The sequence below is a fragment of the Varanus komodoensis genome, unplaced genomic scaffold (assembly GCF_004798865.1).
Source record: "Varanus komodoensis strain SLA01 unplaced genomic scaffold, ASM479886v1 scaffold12, whole genome shotgun sequence".
Taxonomy (NCBI): Eukaryota; Metazoa; Chordata; class Lepidosauria; order Squamata; family Varanidae; genus Varanus; species Varanus komodoensis.
Genome location: NW_025335349.1, coordinates 29,809,449 through 29,826,059, shown reverse-complemented (window position 1 = coordinate 29,826,059; position 16,611 = coordinate 29,809,449). Strand labels below are relative to the sequence as shown.

At 43.1% G+C, this 16,611-nt stretch overlaps 1 protein-coding gene across 3 annotated transcripts in view; it reads right to left on the bottom strand.

Moving 5' to 3' along the window:
• The window catches only part of ANKFN1 (ankyrin repeat and fibronectin type III domain containing 1), a 302,123-nt gene that overhangs the window by 82,872 nt on the left and 202,640 nt on the right, over positions 1-16,611 (bottom strand). For all 3 annotated transcript variants that reach the window (XM_044422145.1, XM_044422144.1, XM_044422147.1), the window contains 2 exons: positions 10,329-10,539; positions 2,019-2,213 (listed from right to left, as the gene is read on the bottom strand). In XM_044422145.1, coding sequence (XP_044278080.1) covers positions 2,019-2,213; positions 10,329-10,539 — 406 coding nt within the window. The remainder of the gene's footprint in view (positions 1-2,018; positions 2,214-10,328; positions 10,540-16,611) is intronic.

The window sequence follows — 16,611 nt, the reverse complement described above, 5'->3', positions numbered from 1 at the left end:
ATCAAGCTGCTGTGTCCAATCCTGACATGGAGAGAACACACAAACCACAGTTCAATGGTTTGGACATCATGCTAATCTGTGGACATAGGAAACCAGGAAGGCTTATATTAAGGTGGAAAGGGAGGCCGGAGAGGGAACGCTTGAGCTTGCAGGGTTTCCTGAGTGTTGGATGTCTCTCTGGCCTCTGTGCCTCCTACTTTGAAATGTCCCAGCTAGATGGGCAATAAAGCCTGTCTCGTGAGATATGCAGGGCGAGAGATGGGGGGTGAAGATGGTGAAGATTGTCCTTGCTGTTCCTCCCACTCTGTGTTGGATGACCATAAGCCTCTGAGTCTAGGGCAGTGGTGGAGAACCGATGGCATGATTGCCACAGCGGGCATGCAGAGCCCTCTCTGTCAGCACATGAGCCAAGTCGCCCCAGCATCGCCCCAGCAGCTGAGCACTGGATAACAGCACACACAGGGGCCACGCACATGCTCGGCAAGGAGTAGTGGCACCAGGCAATGACGTCACGTGCTGCGACTCCTTAGCCACAACTCGTCCAATTTTCGCATGACCAGTCAGTGAGCTGCCAAGGATATATATATGTAAGTATGTATGTATGTATGTATGTATGTATGTATGTATGTATGTATGTATGCTTGGACTGGCTGTGAGTTGTTTTTTCTAAACTAAAACCTCAGTTTTCAGGTTTTATGGCAGTGTTGTCACTTAGAGATAAATAAGTGGGTTTTGGTTGCAGTTTGGGCACTCGCTCTCTAAAAGGTTCGCCATCACTGGTCTAGGGGCTTGTGGCCATCCCCATGGGATTGTGCTGTAAATGTAAAAAATGCATGCAGTACCAAAACCTAAACATAGGTGTCTGGCTCAAGAATTGAAGATTCACCATTTAATAAGTAACAGCTACCAGTCATGGAGGACTGACAGTACCTAAGAAGTCCCCCTTATTCTGGGTCGTAATATTGTACCTTTAGCGTGGCAAATATGCTAGTCCAGACCAGTGATACTGCTGGGTAACTTTAGACCCTGGAAGGTTCTTATGAACCTTCAGATGAACATGCATATTGTTCCATTTAGGAAGCACACAATGAATACATCTCTGCTTCCTGCTGCGTATTCATGTATCTTAGCAACAGGAAAACCTCTCATCCTTGATATCATCATCATCTTCATCATCATCATCATCTTAAACTACTGGAATGGAGTATCCTGCCGCTGCCCTGCTGGTGTGGAGAACATTTTTCTCCCTCTCTCATAATACTGGAAGCAAAAGGATCATCTCATGATTGGTAGGAGATTCTGCGCAGATAAAAGCAAGAACTTCCTCACCTAGCACATAGCTAAACTATGGGATTCACCTCCATGGGATGTCATGATGACCATGAGTGTGGGTGGCTTTAAAAGACGAGTGGACAACGCATGGGCAATATGCCTATCAATGGCCACTAGTCCCGATGGCTCTGGGCTGTCTCCAGTATCTGGGGCAGCATGCTTATGCCCACCACATCCTGGGGAGCTTGGGTGGGAGGGTGCTGTCCTGCTTGTGGGCTTCCTGCAGCAGCCGGTTGGCCACTGCGTCAGGAGAATGGTGGACCAGATAAGCTTCTCGGTCTGCTCCAAGAAGGCTTTTCTTAGCTTCTTACATTCTTCATATATTTACTTGGGAATAAGTATGGTTGTGTTGCGAAAAGGATAATGTATTTTAATGGAAAAATAAAATAGAAAAATGATTCCCTCTTATCTTCAGCAGCAGAGGCCTTAAGAAACTATCTCATAATTGCACTAACGTCTACCTGCCATCTTCCACTTGAATTCCACCACTCATTCACATTTTCATTTGGGCAGGTTGCCTATCCTCTCTAAACCAGTTTCACCAGCTATAACATGGAGACTCAGCACCAGTATTAGTGAGAAATAACCGGAGAATTGGTGTATTATGAAGTTTCCAGTTATTCTTGTACAGAGGCTGTATGGTCCATGCATTCCCCCCATCCCGCCCCACCACCAGTCATTCTTACGGGAATGTTCATAGCCTGACTTCATGCGTTTGTAGAGCCGATATCTCCACTCCCAGGCTTTCAGTTGCTTCTCCTTCTCAGAGCTGTCTGTACCAAGGCCTTCACTCATTATTTGTGCAGACAGATCATTCACTCGTTGCTGAGCCTCTTGCAATAAGTTGCTGAGATGAGTTGACCTGTTCTCCATATTGACAACTGCCAGGAAAAGGGAACAGCATGAGTGTCAGGCCTTTACACAGTAGAAGTATTAATTTAATTCACTTTGGGTGTGGGGTAGAAAATGTGGATACCTCAGTGCCAGTGGGGCTCCTTATCTATTTCAGTCTATACTGAATTTTATAAGAACCATATACAGTGTGGCAGGCAACCCCCAAAATAGATCCACCACCATGGAGAACCATGGATAGCTCTTACAAAGATCAGAATAAAAACAGCAATGGAGAAGAAGCACTGTTGACACAGGAGACACCAGCCTTCCCCCGGTATTGATCACATCTTGTCAAAACCACTCTGCCAACCCAAGCAGCTGCAACCCAAGAAGTGGCTCCCCAAAACTTCTGCAGTAGCACAAGTGGTCCTAGAAAACTGCAAAACTTGTGACCCACCAGGCCAAATGCCAGAAGACGCAGTTATTGCCCCTATCTTAGACAGCTTTAAAAGATAATTGGATAAATTTGTGGTGGCTAATGATCGTGAGGTTAAGAAGTAGTAGACCATGAAACACCTGATACCAGAGAGCAACAACAGGAGAGGATTATGCTCCAGGGTATCCTAGAGGCATCCGGTGAGCAAAAATAGGGAGCAGGATGTTGGTCTAGATGGATGTTGGTCTAGACAGGGCTCATTTTATTGTCTTAACCCACAAGTCAAAAATTGTGGCCAATCATGGCCTCAATATTTCCTGTTACTTCTGCTTGCCTCTTAATATAAAAGCAAGTGTTAATCAAGAACTTGGCAGGCTGCAATGCATGGTGTCATATGCTGGTCTTCTTCCTTCTCCTTCCAAACAGACCAGGAGAAAATACTTGCTAACTAAAATCTTGATTATATTAGGGTTAACCATAGAGTTAACCATCCATAACCAAATATGCAAATGAAATTAGCATACTAGCTACTGAGAACATGTGGCTTAATGAGTGTGACTGGAACTGGATTCCAACGGAATATCTCTCCTTCCTTCCAAAGTGAGAGGGGCTGTCTCTGCCATCAGTGTGGCTCATGCTTCTTGCAGAGCAGTCACTGAGAATGCCTGGCAGTTCTCAGTTGATCTGCCATTTTTACGTGATTCTGATGATTTTTAGTCCTCCCCTGCACATCTCTGCATTCCCAATCAAGTTTCCCACAGAACTTGAAGCCATCTGGTTCTCCAGATTGTCTTATCTCTGGGTCGATGGCTGTGGCCTCTCAGTCCTGCCCCTTCTTCTAGTTCTGATTATGAATCCATGAAAACTGTAGTATAAGAGAAGTGGCCCAATCCTTACACACAGTGCTGGTCCTGGGTTCAGTTTGCTCTTCAGCCCACATTTCTGCCTTCTGGCATATCCCTTTAGGGATGTGCCTACCTTGCCTGTCATTAAAACTTCAACAGTGGCTGACAAGACAATCACAGCCAGTGTGGTGCAGTGGCCACAGTGCTGGAATGGGACTTGGGAGTCATTGACTCATGGCCTAATCTATCTCACAGGGTTGTTGTGATGATGAAAATGAAAGGCAGAGGGCTATGTCAGCCACTTTGGGTACCTTGGAGGGAAAAAAGACAGGATATACATGCAATAATAATTTGCTAAAGACATAGCAAATCCGGGGGAAATTTCCACAAACTCAAAAATTATCAGTAGTAGTAACATCAAAGAGAAACAGCAGCACTGCCATTAAATAACCAGCACTGTAAGAGCAGTAAAATAGCTGATGTACCCAGTGAGAGTCTACAGGTAGAAGGCTAGCCGTGAAGATCTGGAGCAAACATGTCTGGGGAAGATACTGCACCAAAATAAAACAAAACAAAGCAAACCAGGACACTCAGGCCAAAACTTCCCTTTTCCTGGTTGTCACCCACTCACCTAACCTCTGAAGACGGGAGCAGCAGGAGGTAATTTTAAGGCATGATCAGGAGCCTCCAGCAGGAGATTACATGAAGGTCACTCCAAGTCATCTTTAGGTACATGGAGGAGCATGGTTTTTTGTTTTGGTTTTGCTCTCTGCACTGGGGTGGTCCATCCCCTTGGGTCAGGGTGTGCATGTACAGTGAAGAAGTGCTTTCATCCTACTGTCCTGTGTGGTTTACAAGCTGCATGGTTCATCAGAGAACCGCTCTGCCACAGGGGCGTCAGAATGCAGAGGACAGAAATTGCTCTTTTTACCCAAAGGGAACCGCTAGCCTCAATCCTGGAGGGGTGCAAGGTTCGACCCTGATTCACTTTGTATACTGAATGTCTCTCAGTGAAGCTGCACTTCTTCTCCTACCCCTTTCACAAAGTAGCAATTTACAGAGATTAATACATTTGGACAAAATAAAATTTCAGACAAACTTAATATTTAGATTTCAAATTCAGCATTTTGGATTTTCCACATATAATCCTGTGCAGGTTTAAACAGAAAAAAGTCCCACTTGTGGAATGGTTGGAAATGGTAGAATTTTTTCCTGCCTAAGCTTGCACTGGATTGCATTGCTACACATTCTGTTTAAGAAATTTGCTTCTGAAGGACCCTCAATTCCTCTAACTCTGATGCATTCCTGGCACTGTTAAATATCACTTTTCGTTGCACAGCAGCACTTTGCATTATACTTTTGAACACAGCAGCTTCTTTAGGCATGTATGGGAATTTTGCGTGCACTCACAAAACATGTCAGCATGCGCCATTTGACACTCCAAATATGAGCAGGAGTGTGTCTGCCAGACCTGTCCAACACATGCCGATATTAGTTGCCTTCCCAGTGCTCAGTTTGTTTTGCACAAATTTCCTAGACTGGATCAGCCATGATTTTGTCTCTGGGGGCGGGGGGGGGATTTGCACACTTCGGGGGAGATTTATACAGACTTTCCATTCAACTGCTGCCCAAGTTGTACAGGATCCCCATCTGAGAGTAGCAAACATCACAAACATGAATGGGGAGGGGGCACATGGAGACAATGTGCAGAGAATCTTGGCACTCTTATGCATCATTCATTCACCCTTTTCATTGTCAAGTGGGAGCACTGAAAGCTATCTTTGAATTTAGAATATAAATTTAATCATTTTTGTTGAATGAGAATTTGCTTGTCATTCTTCCAAGTTTGCTTGATATCCTTCCAAATTTAGCTTTAGCTTTAATATGAGTGCAGGCAGAGACATAGTAAGATTAGCTGGTTTTGTTAGAGCAAGCGTATTTTTAATAAGAATTCATTATGTGTACATACTGGAAGTTGTAGGACTTTTCTGGTCTAAGCATGCATAGGATTGTGCCCTCAGGTTGGAATTATTTCTGGGCAGACATGCATAAGACTGCACCCTAAATCCAGGTCCTGAGAGCACACTGCTGATTGGCATTACTAAAATGGGTTGCTTTCTTTCTGGAAAGCACCTAAATAAATAAGCACAGTTCACCAAAACTGTGAGCAACTTTATTGGAAGGTGGGCTTAAATGATTCAATGGGATTCCATGCCATGGCTTGTTGAGAGGAGGTGGGGAGGAACAGGACTCCAGGAATAATAATATAGGCCTGTGCATAGTAATGCCCTACTGCATTCAGTGGGACTTACTCCCAAGTAAATTTGGTGAAAAATCTGGGAACAAATCTGGGAACAAATCTACGGCAAAACAAAGGAAACCATTTTGTGGCACAAGATCTCCCTGAGCTAGCTTGAATTTCACAACTATTTGATTGAATGCTCATTTCTCAAAATTATAGTACCTAACAAGGGTGATTTGAATCCGAACCTAGCCGGTGGGTTAGGAAGTGCCAGCTATTTGTACACTCAGTTCCCACTCAATAGGGATAGATGTGTGCAGAAATACCTTCAGGTTTCATATGCCCCCTGGCTGGAGCAGAATGCCAAATAAAAAATGGTAATAAGCACAGTGCAGTATTTTTAAAATGGAAATGAAGTGGTTATAGATTCATATTCTCTGTGTTCACAGACATGCTTGTATTAATGACAGGAAATGAACACTAATTTATGATTGCCCTGCATGCCATCAGACTGCACTGATTTACAGATGAAGTCAATGAAAAATTAGGTTAGTCTTTTTCTCTCTTCTTTCTTTAGGTTTTTTCTTTTCCAAACTGCTGTTTAGAACACTTCAGGCTGTGTTTTCCTGTAGATTTGTCATGCCTAATGAATGTTGCTTCAGCCGTCAATCATGTACTACGAACCCTGTCACCCATGGGGTTTTTCTTTTCCAGTCACGAACCATGACAGAAAAATAAACAAACAAATACAAAACTACACAACTCTTTTCATTGAGCAGCTACTCTATGTGAGGGGTGGTGATGGGGAATAATCTCCTGGGAAGGTTAAAGGAGGCCAGGATAAATGATATTGTAAGTGGCAATAAAGGTGCACCAATTTTGAGGGCCTAGCAAAAGTGCAAGAGCGGGGGAGCACACGCACTCCCATGCACACACAGCCCAGTGGAAAAAAATGGGCAATATTAGTTGCCTCAAGGTGCAATTTCCTGGAGCTCAGAGATTGACAGGTCAGTACTAAATGTTGTTAATTTAACTAACTCCAAATTAATGGCAGCATCTGCTAGGTCTGAATCCCTGAAAACACAGTTTCATTATGGAGTTGCTGGGAAAGGCCTAAATATAGGCATTGACAGTTTCAAGCAAAATCTGTAGACATCAGTGTATTTTTAGCCACAGGTCAGGCGTCAGAATTTGTGTCATGGCTTAAACATGATTAATTAACTCAGCAGGTCACTTGCTTTCCTTCTCGCAAACAAACAAACAAAAAGGTAGCGAGACAGTCCCATGAAAGAAGACAAAGGATAGTTTCATAAACCACTCTAAGTGCTCTTAGTGTAAAAGTTTCATGCTGATATTGGACAAGGGTTGGCCTCTGGAGCCGCTGGACCAGCACACCACACATACAAAATACAAGGATTGCATTTGTGGCTGGCTGTCAGTTTTCCGTCTCCCAGCCAGGCTCAACTGACTTCACTTGGCTTTCATTAGGATCCTACAAGACCAAAACAGTTCCAGGGCTCAGGATTCTAGGTTTATTTATTTGTCTATTTATTTATTGTGCAGTTGCTCAGTCTCTTGTGCGGTGTGGTGCTGTTAAAAATAAATAAACCCTAAGGTTGCAATCTATTGCCCAGTTCTACAGCCTACAACTCTCATACTCAATTAACTAACAAATTAATATTGCTGTTAAGATGTATGCTGTTGTAACAAAGTGTTAGGTGCTGTTCATGTCCAGGGGAAACTAACTGGCATGAGTAAGATGCATTGAGTAGGGAGGGGTGAAGAAGAGGGTGAAAATATAATGGATTTTCTCAACCCTGACCCAGTCCTGCGCTGGTGCTGATTCAATCTGTCACTGGTTGAGAAAGGATGCAGATTGCCATTTTTAAAATGGGCCATGATTTCTGCATTTATTTAAAAAAAAAACTAGAGAAGTTTATGCAAAATGTGAGCCTCTGTTCCATAATGTTGCAGAAATTGTGTAACTTTGCACAAATTGCAGAATGGAGGCCCAAATTTTGCACTCATCTGAAATTAATTGTCAGGGGGCCAAAGTGGAGTGTGTGTGCAGGTAGTGAATAAATGGTCCCCCTGGATAATGAAATAATGCAATGAATTGAGTACCTATTGATGTTTTCAAGGTGAAAAACTTTAGACACAATTTCTGCATGGATAAATATGAGTATATTTTGCTTGCCTTCTTGAAACTTATGCAACTCCTTCTACTGAAAGTAGTATATTTCCTTGTGTGCATGCAATTTATATGGCATATACATTCCATATGTATTGGTTGCAAACAATATCCTTAACCTTTATGCAGTGTAACTAATCGCATATCTTTTCTTTTTCTAATTCGTTTATTGTTTTTGGTTTTGTTATGACTTGTTTGATATGCATAATAAGAAAATATACGAAAACCCAGCAACAGCAACAACAACAACAACAGTAAACCAGAGGGAGCAATTTAGAGAAAATGTAGCTACTTGTTAGAAATGAAACAAAACAAAGCAATAGGTTCGTGGATGTCACTGGAAAGTAATTGAAAACTAGGCTTTTTTGATGGCACATATCCACACCAGCCAAGTAGAGTTGTATGTAGAGCTAAATGGTTTTTTTTTTCCAATTTTTGATCTTGTATAAGTTAACAACATCTAATATTTTTCAAACATCAAATTAAAGAAATAAAGTTTGTAGATCACCATTGGAAAACCACCTTTATTAATTTATTTGCTAAAACTTGTGTTTTGCCATTAGAGCTAAAATGTGCTTCCATGTCCAAAATGCCTCCACGCTGTTGTGGATATGCATGTGTCCAAGGAAGAGCCAGAACACAATTCAAGAATGAAGTTTTCCAGCCATTTCTGCTATTGCAATAGCACAATCTTGACTTCATGGGTTGGTTTTCCTAAGCATCCGCATGCACGGAGAAACTTAACATGGAGAGAATTTGACAGAAAATCAGTGTGTGACAGAGCATCTTGATGCTGCATGTTAATAAACCAGTGATGAAGTATTGGTATTTAAAGAAACATGTCACCAAGCACACTCCATCTGCTAAAGAGCTAAAATGTACGCGTACTCCTGATATATGGCATCCCTTGAATTCAAATTCAGATTTTGATTGGAATGCATATTAAATGGATGAAACAGGTAGGTACGCTTGGTTTTCTAGGATCACATCTACATGCCTCTTCTTTGGATGTTGGAATGGATGCATAACTTCAGCATGTTTGATGCCTTTGTTCCTTTCTGGTCTCCCAACATCCATTGAGGTGGCAGGCAACAAAACTATAGGACCAGTAGGCATAGAAAAGAGATTGCTTTTGAATTTTTTTCAACAGGAGGTGTGAAAAATGCATGGGTGCAGGGTTCTTCTTCCTTCCATTCATTAGGAAGTAGCCACGGGGGTTGTGACTTCCTGTCTCTCATTGTACAAAATCACTAGCCTGGTCCTCTGTCGTCCCCTTGGATTTCCACACTTCACTTTAAGCCCAGAGGAGAACATCAGGAGCTTCTCCTACCATGGAGCCTTTTCTGATCAGAAATGCAGTCAGGTAGGTTGCAGGGTGAGGAAGGCATGTGTAGCAGAAAGAAACCATGTGCCCAGCACCCTTGTTCACCTCACAATGAGAAAGCAAGCTCCAAAACACAGCCAAAGGAAACAGAAAATAAATTCTTAAGTGGAGGAATCTCCATCATGGGAAAAGAAAATTTCCAGGGAACTTGAACACAGATTTTGGCAGGGAGATTACCTTGGGGAAAGCTCCTTCAGTAGCAGGAGTCTATACCTTTCTGCTTAAACATCCCTACTGAGTTTGATGGGGGCTTATTTCCAGAAAGGGGGTATAGGATTGAAGAAAACCATAACTAAGAATGATAGAAGATGTGAATAAACTATTTTTTAAAAAAGCTTTTCTAGCTTGAATACCCAGCCGTGGATACTACTAGCTTTGGGACAGGGGGCTTGGTAATTATTATTTGGGATTGGGGGAGTTTTAGCGGTTGTTTTGAAAGGTGTAGCAGTATCAAATGTGGCAAATTCCTAATTAATATTACCATCAGCATATCACTGTCATATACTTGTAGAATATAATCACCTGAATTCAACTTATCAAATGCTGTCAGGTTTCATGTCTGCACTGATCTTATTTTTAATGTTGTCCATCATTTATGCAATAGCTAATCTTGGTATTTCCATAGTGCCTAGATGGTCGGTCAACTGGCTGCCATCTGGGCATGGCAGAAATGCCACAATTAAATGAAAGATAAAAATGACAACATCTAAATCTCACTTCTCAAAAAGGGATGCGATCGTTACATGGTGTAGCAGGAATGTGAGCCCTTTATATTGCTCAGGAAGTCTAAAGCACTCTGAGGAGGACTTTGTGTATGGCAGGCGAAGGCCATAAGTGGCCTTTCCCATGTGCTTCCTTTGGGATAGCATGTGCAGAACCACATGGCACCACCCTGTGATCCATCTAGTGCTTCTAAGTGCTTGCTCTAGTTCTTCCACTTGTCGGCCTGCGTCAAATGTAAACACTTGTACTGCTAGTCACATAAGTCTGGATGCCACTTAGCGTTGGGTTTGGCTGGCCTTTTCTGTACAACCCAGCAAATGTTTGCATTTGGCTATACTTACAGTGTGGGCTCTCCTTTGCCCCAGCTTTCAAAAGAGCCTTGGCAATGGGCACATTATTTGTCAGAATAGCGATGTCCAGGGCAGTCAATCCCTCACTGCTGGGAGTGTTGAGATCCAGTTCCTCCGGCGTGTATTGGTAGAGAAGGATCTGGACAGCATCTAAATCTTGCTGTTCCACAGCCTCAAGCATGGCTTCACAGCACTGGAAGTTCTGTTCACACAAAGCAGAAAATTTCATTCAAATAAACATAATGACTGTCAACATCACTATGAATTTTATTTCTGTAATTTAAAAAAAATGATATTGCTTTGAACAGAAATATCACCTTCCCCAATCCAGCAATCTCCTAGTTTGCCCTACAGTACACACACAGATACACATGAGGGAATGTAGTGTTGTTACTGGCTTGCATGTGGAAAAACAGCTAGGTTGGAGTTTCTTCCTATGTTTCTGTTTTGGGGAGATGTATTCTGGAAAGCAGCAGAAAATCAAATGATGGGGAGAGAGATAAAATTTCCAAGGATGATCAAGGGACTGAAAAGAATACCCCATGAGGAGCGATTAAACAAACAGGGCACGTTTGGCCTGGAGCAGAGAAGACAGAGGGGGGGGGGTAAGAGAAACTCCATTTGCTATTGCACACAGGAGGGCAAGGATCTCTCCTCCAGAGAGCATTTCACAGAATAATGGCCCAAGTTACAGGAAGACATCTTTCAGGGATGCTTCAACCAGGAGTCCTGCACTGAGACTTAATGGCCTTTAGGCCTCTGTTAGCTCTACTGTTTCATGATTCTATGTTTCTATATATGTAGCTGGGAGGGCAGGTATCTTAAATCTAAGACAGTGCAAGTAGGAGCACAAGAGACAGGTGCTGATCCAAGAGATGCTGGAAATGATAATGTGTACCACACTCCTTCGTTTAACTCATGCCTCTTTGTCACGCTGCCTACGTGTTCACTGCAGGGAATATCAGCCGTGCTTGTTTCAGAAACAATTTCCCCATAAAGTGTGAATCAGATCTCAGCTGGGCTAAACTTAGGATGCAGAAAAGATAAAAGCACAACTAGGCAAAACAAGAAACACAAAGGCATCTCCACAAATGCTGCCTCTCTCCTGAAATCAGACACTGCTCAGAGAGATCTTGCCACACTTACCCACATGTCCCTGGTTGACTATGACAAGGTTGTTTGCACAGGGCCACCCATAAAAATGAGTCAGTATGGTAGGTGCAGGCAGACTGCTGCCTATTTTCTGATGAACATTTATTTATTTATGCTTTCCCATTCCACCTTTTCCCCCTTGCAGGGAAACCTACGTAAAGTACCTCACCGGGTTCCCCTGCTCTATGTTTTATCCTCACAACAGCCCGGTGAAGTAGGTTTGGCTGAGAGTCAGTGACTGGTCCAGTGTTACCCAGTGAGCTTCATGGCTGAGTGGGGGCTGGAACTGGGATCTCCCGAGTCCCATAACAATACTCTAACCAATAGTGTAGTGGTTCTATGGGAAGCCAAGAACTGACTGGCTGCACTGACTGGCTGCTTTTATGGGACTTCTGCAAGGTATCAGTGCTAACCTTTTAAAACCCCTCATAGCCATGTCTGTAGCCATCAGGTCTACCTAGATGAACCCCACATTGGCTAAGACTGATACTTGTTGGATGCCTGGCACTTGGCTCCCTTTGTAGACCAGAAAGCAAGTAGTATGTCTAGCCAATTACCTTTATTATCTAATGTACAAACAAGCAAGCATCACTTCAGGCTCCTGACATCATCCTCATGCAAGCAAAAGAGAAAGTCATTCCAGAGAGGCTTTGCATAACATAGAACCTCATTAGCTTCAGGTAATTCTCTAGCTTAGAGAACCATGAGAAAGAGTTTTTGAAGACTTGCATCTTAGAAGAAAAGGCACATTGAATGTCAGTATAATTTGGCCCTCACAGAGGAAATGTGACGTGTATAAACCCTAGCTATGGCAACTTAAAATTCAGAATATTTGCAGGTAGCCCATATAATTTTATGGGCTACTTCTGCCTCTGAATGTCTTTTGATTACCTCCTCTTTGTATAGTCCAGTGTTCCAATGTCTTTCTTTATTCCTAGTGAAGAAAGACTACTACAGAAATACCTTCAAGGTTAGCTGACACATCCTTATAAGAATTAATTGTATGTCTTCTTGAGCTGACCCAGATCAATATAGTCACAGAACCCAATAATTAATCAATAATTAATCCAATTATTCATCAACTATTGTGGGCTTTAGGGGAGATCCTGATATGCCTATAGACATATTTAAACAAGAGTGGCACAGAGTCATGTAATGAGAGAACCAGTGCAGACTGTAGTGGCAGAGCATTGGACTGGGACTCAGGAGGCTTGGTTTCTGGTTCCTGCTCAGCCATGATTCTGGGTTGAATCTACCTCACAGGGTGGTTGTGCAGATGAAATGGAGAGGAGGAAGATCACGTAATTTGGCTTCTTGAAGGAAAGTACATGTAACCAATCAATAGTAAATAATCAAACAATGCATCATTGATCCACGCATTCCATCACCTCATGAAACTTTGGATGTTCCAAAATAGTTCCAAAGTTCCAGGATCATCCAGAAAAGAATGCACATTGGACCTCTCAGCACGGGGATGGAATGCTGTCAAGGTACAAAGTCTTCTTCTTCTTTTTTGGTATCTAAACAGCTAACACTATATTTCAAGCCCAGAAAAGAATACTCAGATCTCCCTTTTCACAGCTGTTAAATACATGAATGAGGCAGAAAAGGCCAAGCCATAGGAAACAAAGAAGCACATCATCTCTTAATTGAACTGGAGAGAAGCAGGTGCAGAAATATAATATGGCCTGCAGGTTTTTGTTTACAAGAACATCCTTCTAATGCTCTGCAGTGGTGACTTGCCAAGTTCCTCAGAATTTCTTTCCAGTGTCCCTTTGTGATAATTAGCTAGTAGCATTCTTCTAGTTAGAAAAAGAGAGAGAGAGAGACTTATTTGAACAGTCAGGCCCAGCTGAGCATGCTGGGAGCGCTGCAGGAAGAATGTGACAATATTGTAATTTGCTTGGCCAAACAAAAAGTGGGTCCTGCTGTGGACAATTTCCTCATGACTGCTGTTGCTTCACAACCAGAATAACATATGCATGTTGGCTTACTTAGCTTTAGATATTGTGGTATGGTCACTGTGCCCCACTCAGAAGGTCACAGTGCCAGTGGGGAACTGAAGGTTAAGAGATCCCACACCTATCCCATGAGAACAAAACAGTGGCTGAAAAGAAGATTGTACAACTCTTGTTCAGCAGTATATGTAGGATGGAGCCCACCAAAGCTTCATTTACCCTTGAGGAGTTTTGGTACATGCTGGACACCATTATGATTATGCAGACCCTGACCGGGGGTTGTCTTGTCATGTGACCCTGGGTGGTAGGATCCAAAAACTCTCACATAACCCACTGTCTGATGAAGAGTTATGCAAGGATTATTTTACTTTCAAATATTTTTCACAGGCTGGGCTTGAACAATACAACAATCTTTGATGACCCCCAGTCAGGAGCTGTATATTTATCACATGCACTGCAGCCCCTTGAGCAAAGATTGACCCCTGTGGGCTACTGGCTTGTGTGAACTAGCCCCATAAATCTCATCTTGCTTCCGTCTTAACTCTACAATAGAAGGACTTCTACTTATGGGTAGGCAGATTGATAGGTAGGGACTCAGTAGACCCAAAGTGGGAGAGAATGTGCAAATGGGAACACAAGTCATGGCCCTGGGTGTACTCCATGACTAGGGTGATGTCTGAAATAGAAGATGAGGAAGTACAGTCCTCATCCAATCCCAATTTCAGTAAGATTATTTAGAAACATTTTGGTTTTCCTCAGTATTGTTCAGGTATTTCATATGAGGAAGAAACCTAGCTGGAAATTTTGCTTCAGGTGAGATCTATTGTCATCCTAGGGATGTGCAGGTTTCCTCCTGGCAACGTCACTGGTCTTACCTTCTACAGGAGTTGCCTTTCTATTCCACTGCAGCAGAAACAACACTTTCTTTGCCACCTTAAAGACTAACAAAGCAGTGATGGACTAAACCATGGAGAGCCAGAGTTGACTTAGATGCATGAAAGATTACCCAAGACCATGTGAACATTATGCATGTATGATGTTTAGGGTGCCATGGGACTCTTCCTTCTTTATTTTGCTGGCCTTATAAAAACTATTTGCTTCGCACCCAAATTGTCGGATACTCCAGCTGTAAACGACCCTCCACATCAATTTCCAGTCTTACTTTAGGAGATGTTTGGAGGTGTTTCACATAGCATATAGGGGAATCATGTGCTTTTATGGAGGAAATGCACTTCTGTTCAGAAATATGGGTGTTCCTCAGGAAGGGTTTTCAGGGAGGATTTCTTCTTCTTCAAGAGCAGCAAAAGCCAACTCCTTGATTCAAAAGGGCTGGCTTAGCTGTGCCCAAGCAGAACTGGATGGGTTCTCTTTCTCTCTCATGATGATGGAGCAGAGATATGGCAACTGTTCCATCTCATCCCTCCCATTCCTCAGCCTTAAGAAACGAACAGGAAAGGAACTGGGATTGTAAAGGCTCTCCCTGAAGGCACCCCTTGCAGTGGACAACGGCCCATGAGAGACCACCCCAGATGCTTTCAATGCAGCATGGAGGCTTCTCTGTGCACCAGGAGAGTGAATGTCAGACGACTGGCGCAATCTCTCATTTCTAGATAGGAGGGTGCCTAGGAGGTAAAGAAGCAGCATACAAGGATTGGGCCAGCTTGCGAGAAAGAGAGGACTTCAAAAGTGGGGCTCTCCTGCTTGGATACTTGCAGCCCATTTCCAGTCCAGCTGGGGATGAGTTAGGCCTAAAACCTGGGGCTTGCTTCCCCACTCCTGCCCCAGCCTTCCCTGTCAGTCTCCTCTGTCTGGAAAACAGTAGAAAGGAGGCAAAGCAATAGCTTTTACCTTTGCTTGTGACATCCTATCACCGGTGGATTATGGGCTTCAGGCTCTTCAGTTCTGTTAACTGAAATCGATGGAGACACGACTTCTTTGCTGATTTCTATGGGCAGAGTTGAAGAGGCTGCATACCCAGGAACAGCAAACATCTGGAATGTTTGCTGTTCCTGGGTATGCAGGAACATCGGGGGAATGGCAAACATGCAGGGTATGCAGGAACATCAGGGGAATGGCAAACATCTACCAACTGCTGGAGATCTCTTACTGCAAAAGGCTTCAGTAGTAGGTGCATGTTTATTTCCACAATGGTTGCTTTCAGGCTTACTGCTACTTTATCCCTTGTCTCCTGGGGGTAATGGAGACATGATGCCTCCACTAATTTCAACAGGCAGAGTTAAAGAGGCTGCAGCCCTGGGGATTTTTGAGCACTCTGGCTGAATACTTGCAAACCCCTGCAAGGTTCTGAGAGCTGAGAAAACCCAGGTGGGGCCAGAGGCTGCTTGTGGCTCAGCAGTGAGCTAGAAAAAAGGTGAGCTAGAAAATGGAGCTTTTCCAGATTCATCACTGGAGTCGGGTTGTACTGCAGTGTTGGGGCAAGAATTACTCCTGTGGTGGCTATTTCCACATCACTACAAAAGAGGAAAATTTATCACTAGAAAAAGAGGACACAGATTTGCGTAGGCTAATTTATATGTACAGAAGCACATACAGAAATAATTATTAGGGTTTAAACAGTAAGAAATGTGCGGAAGACAGTGTTACCTAAGGACCTCTGTACCTGTTGTCCAGGTGCTAACTATGGATGGCCCTTCTTCTGGTCCTTGCCATTAAACCAGACCAGGCCCAGGTAGTCCTTTATATTGGGAATGGCTTCAAGGAAAGACTGATCTCTATAGAATAGGGCATGTGTGTACCTTAAGACATGAGAGGGACATTTTTAAGTTGGTTGCTGATATCAACACAGGTTATCAACAGATATCAACAGGTAGCAATTCTATTCATATTTAGATAGGAAAAAATCCCAGCATTCCCAGCCAGTCAAACGCTTTGTTCTCCAGAAAGGAATAGGGTAATTGGTCCTACAATTATGATGAGATCTCAACAAATAACCACACATGCGCTCTTATCAAACAAACAGAAGACTGTCCCCTCTGTAGTGGGACACATGGCCACCCTGCTGAATAGCCACCCTCCATTTCAGCCCTCTCTACTGGTGGAGACGGAAGACACAAGGCAGTACATGCAAAAGTGATTAATGGGTGCAATACCAGCATGGGGAACCCACCAAACAACAAAAAATGTCTAAAATATGCACTGGGTAA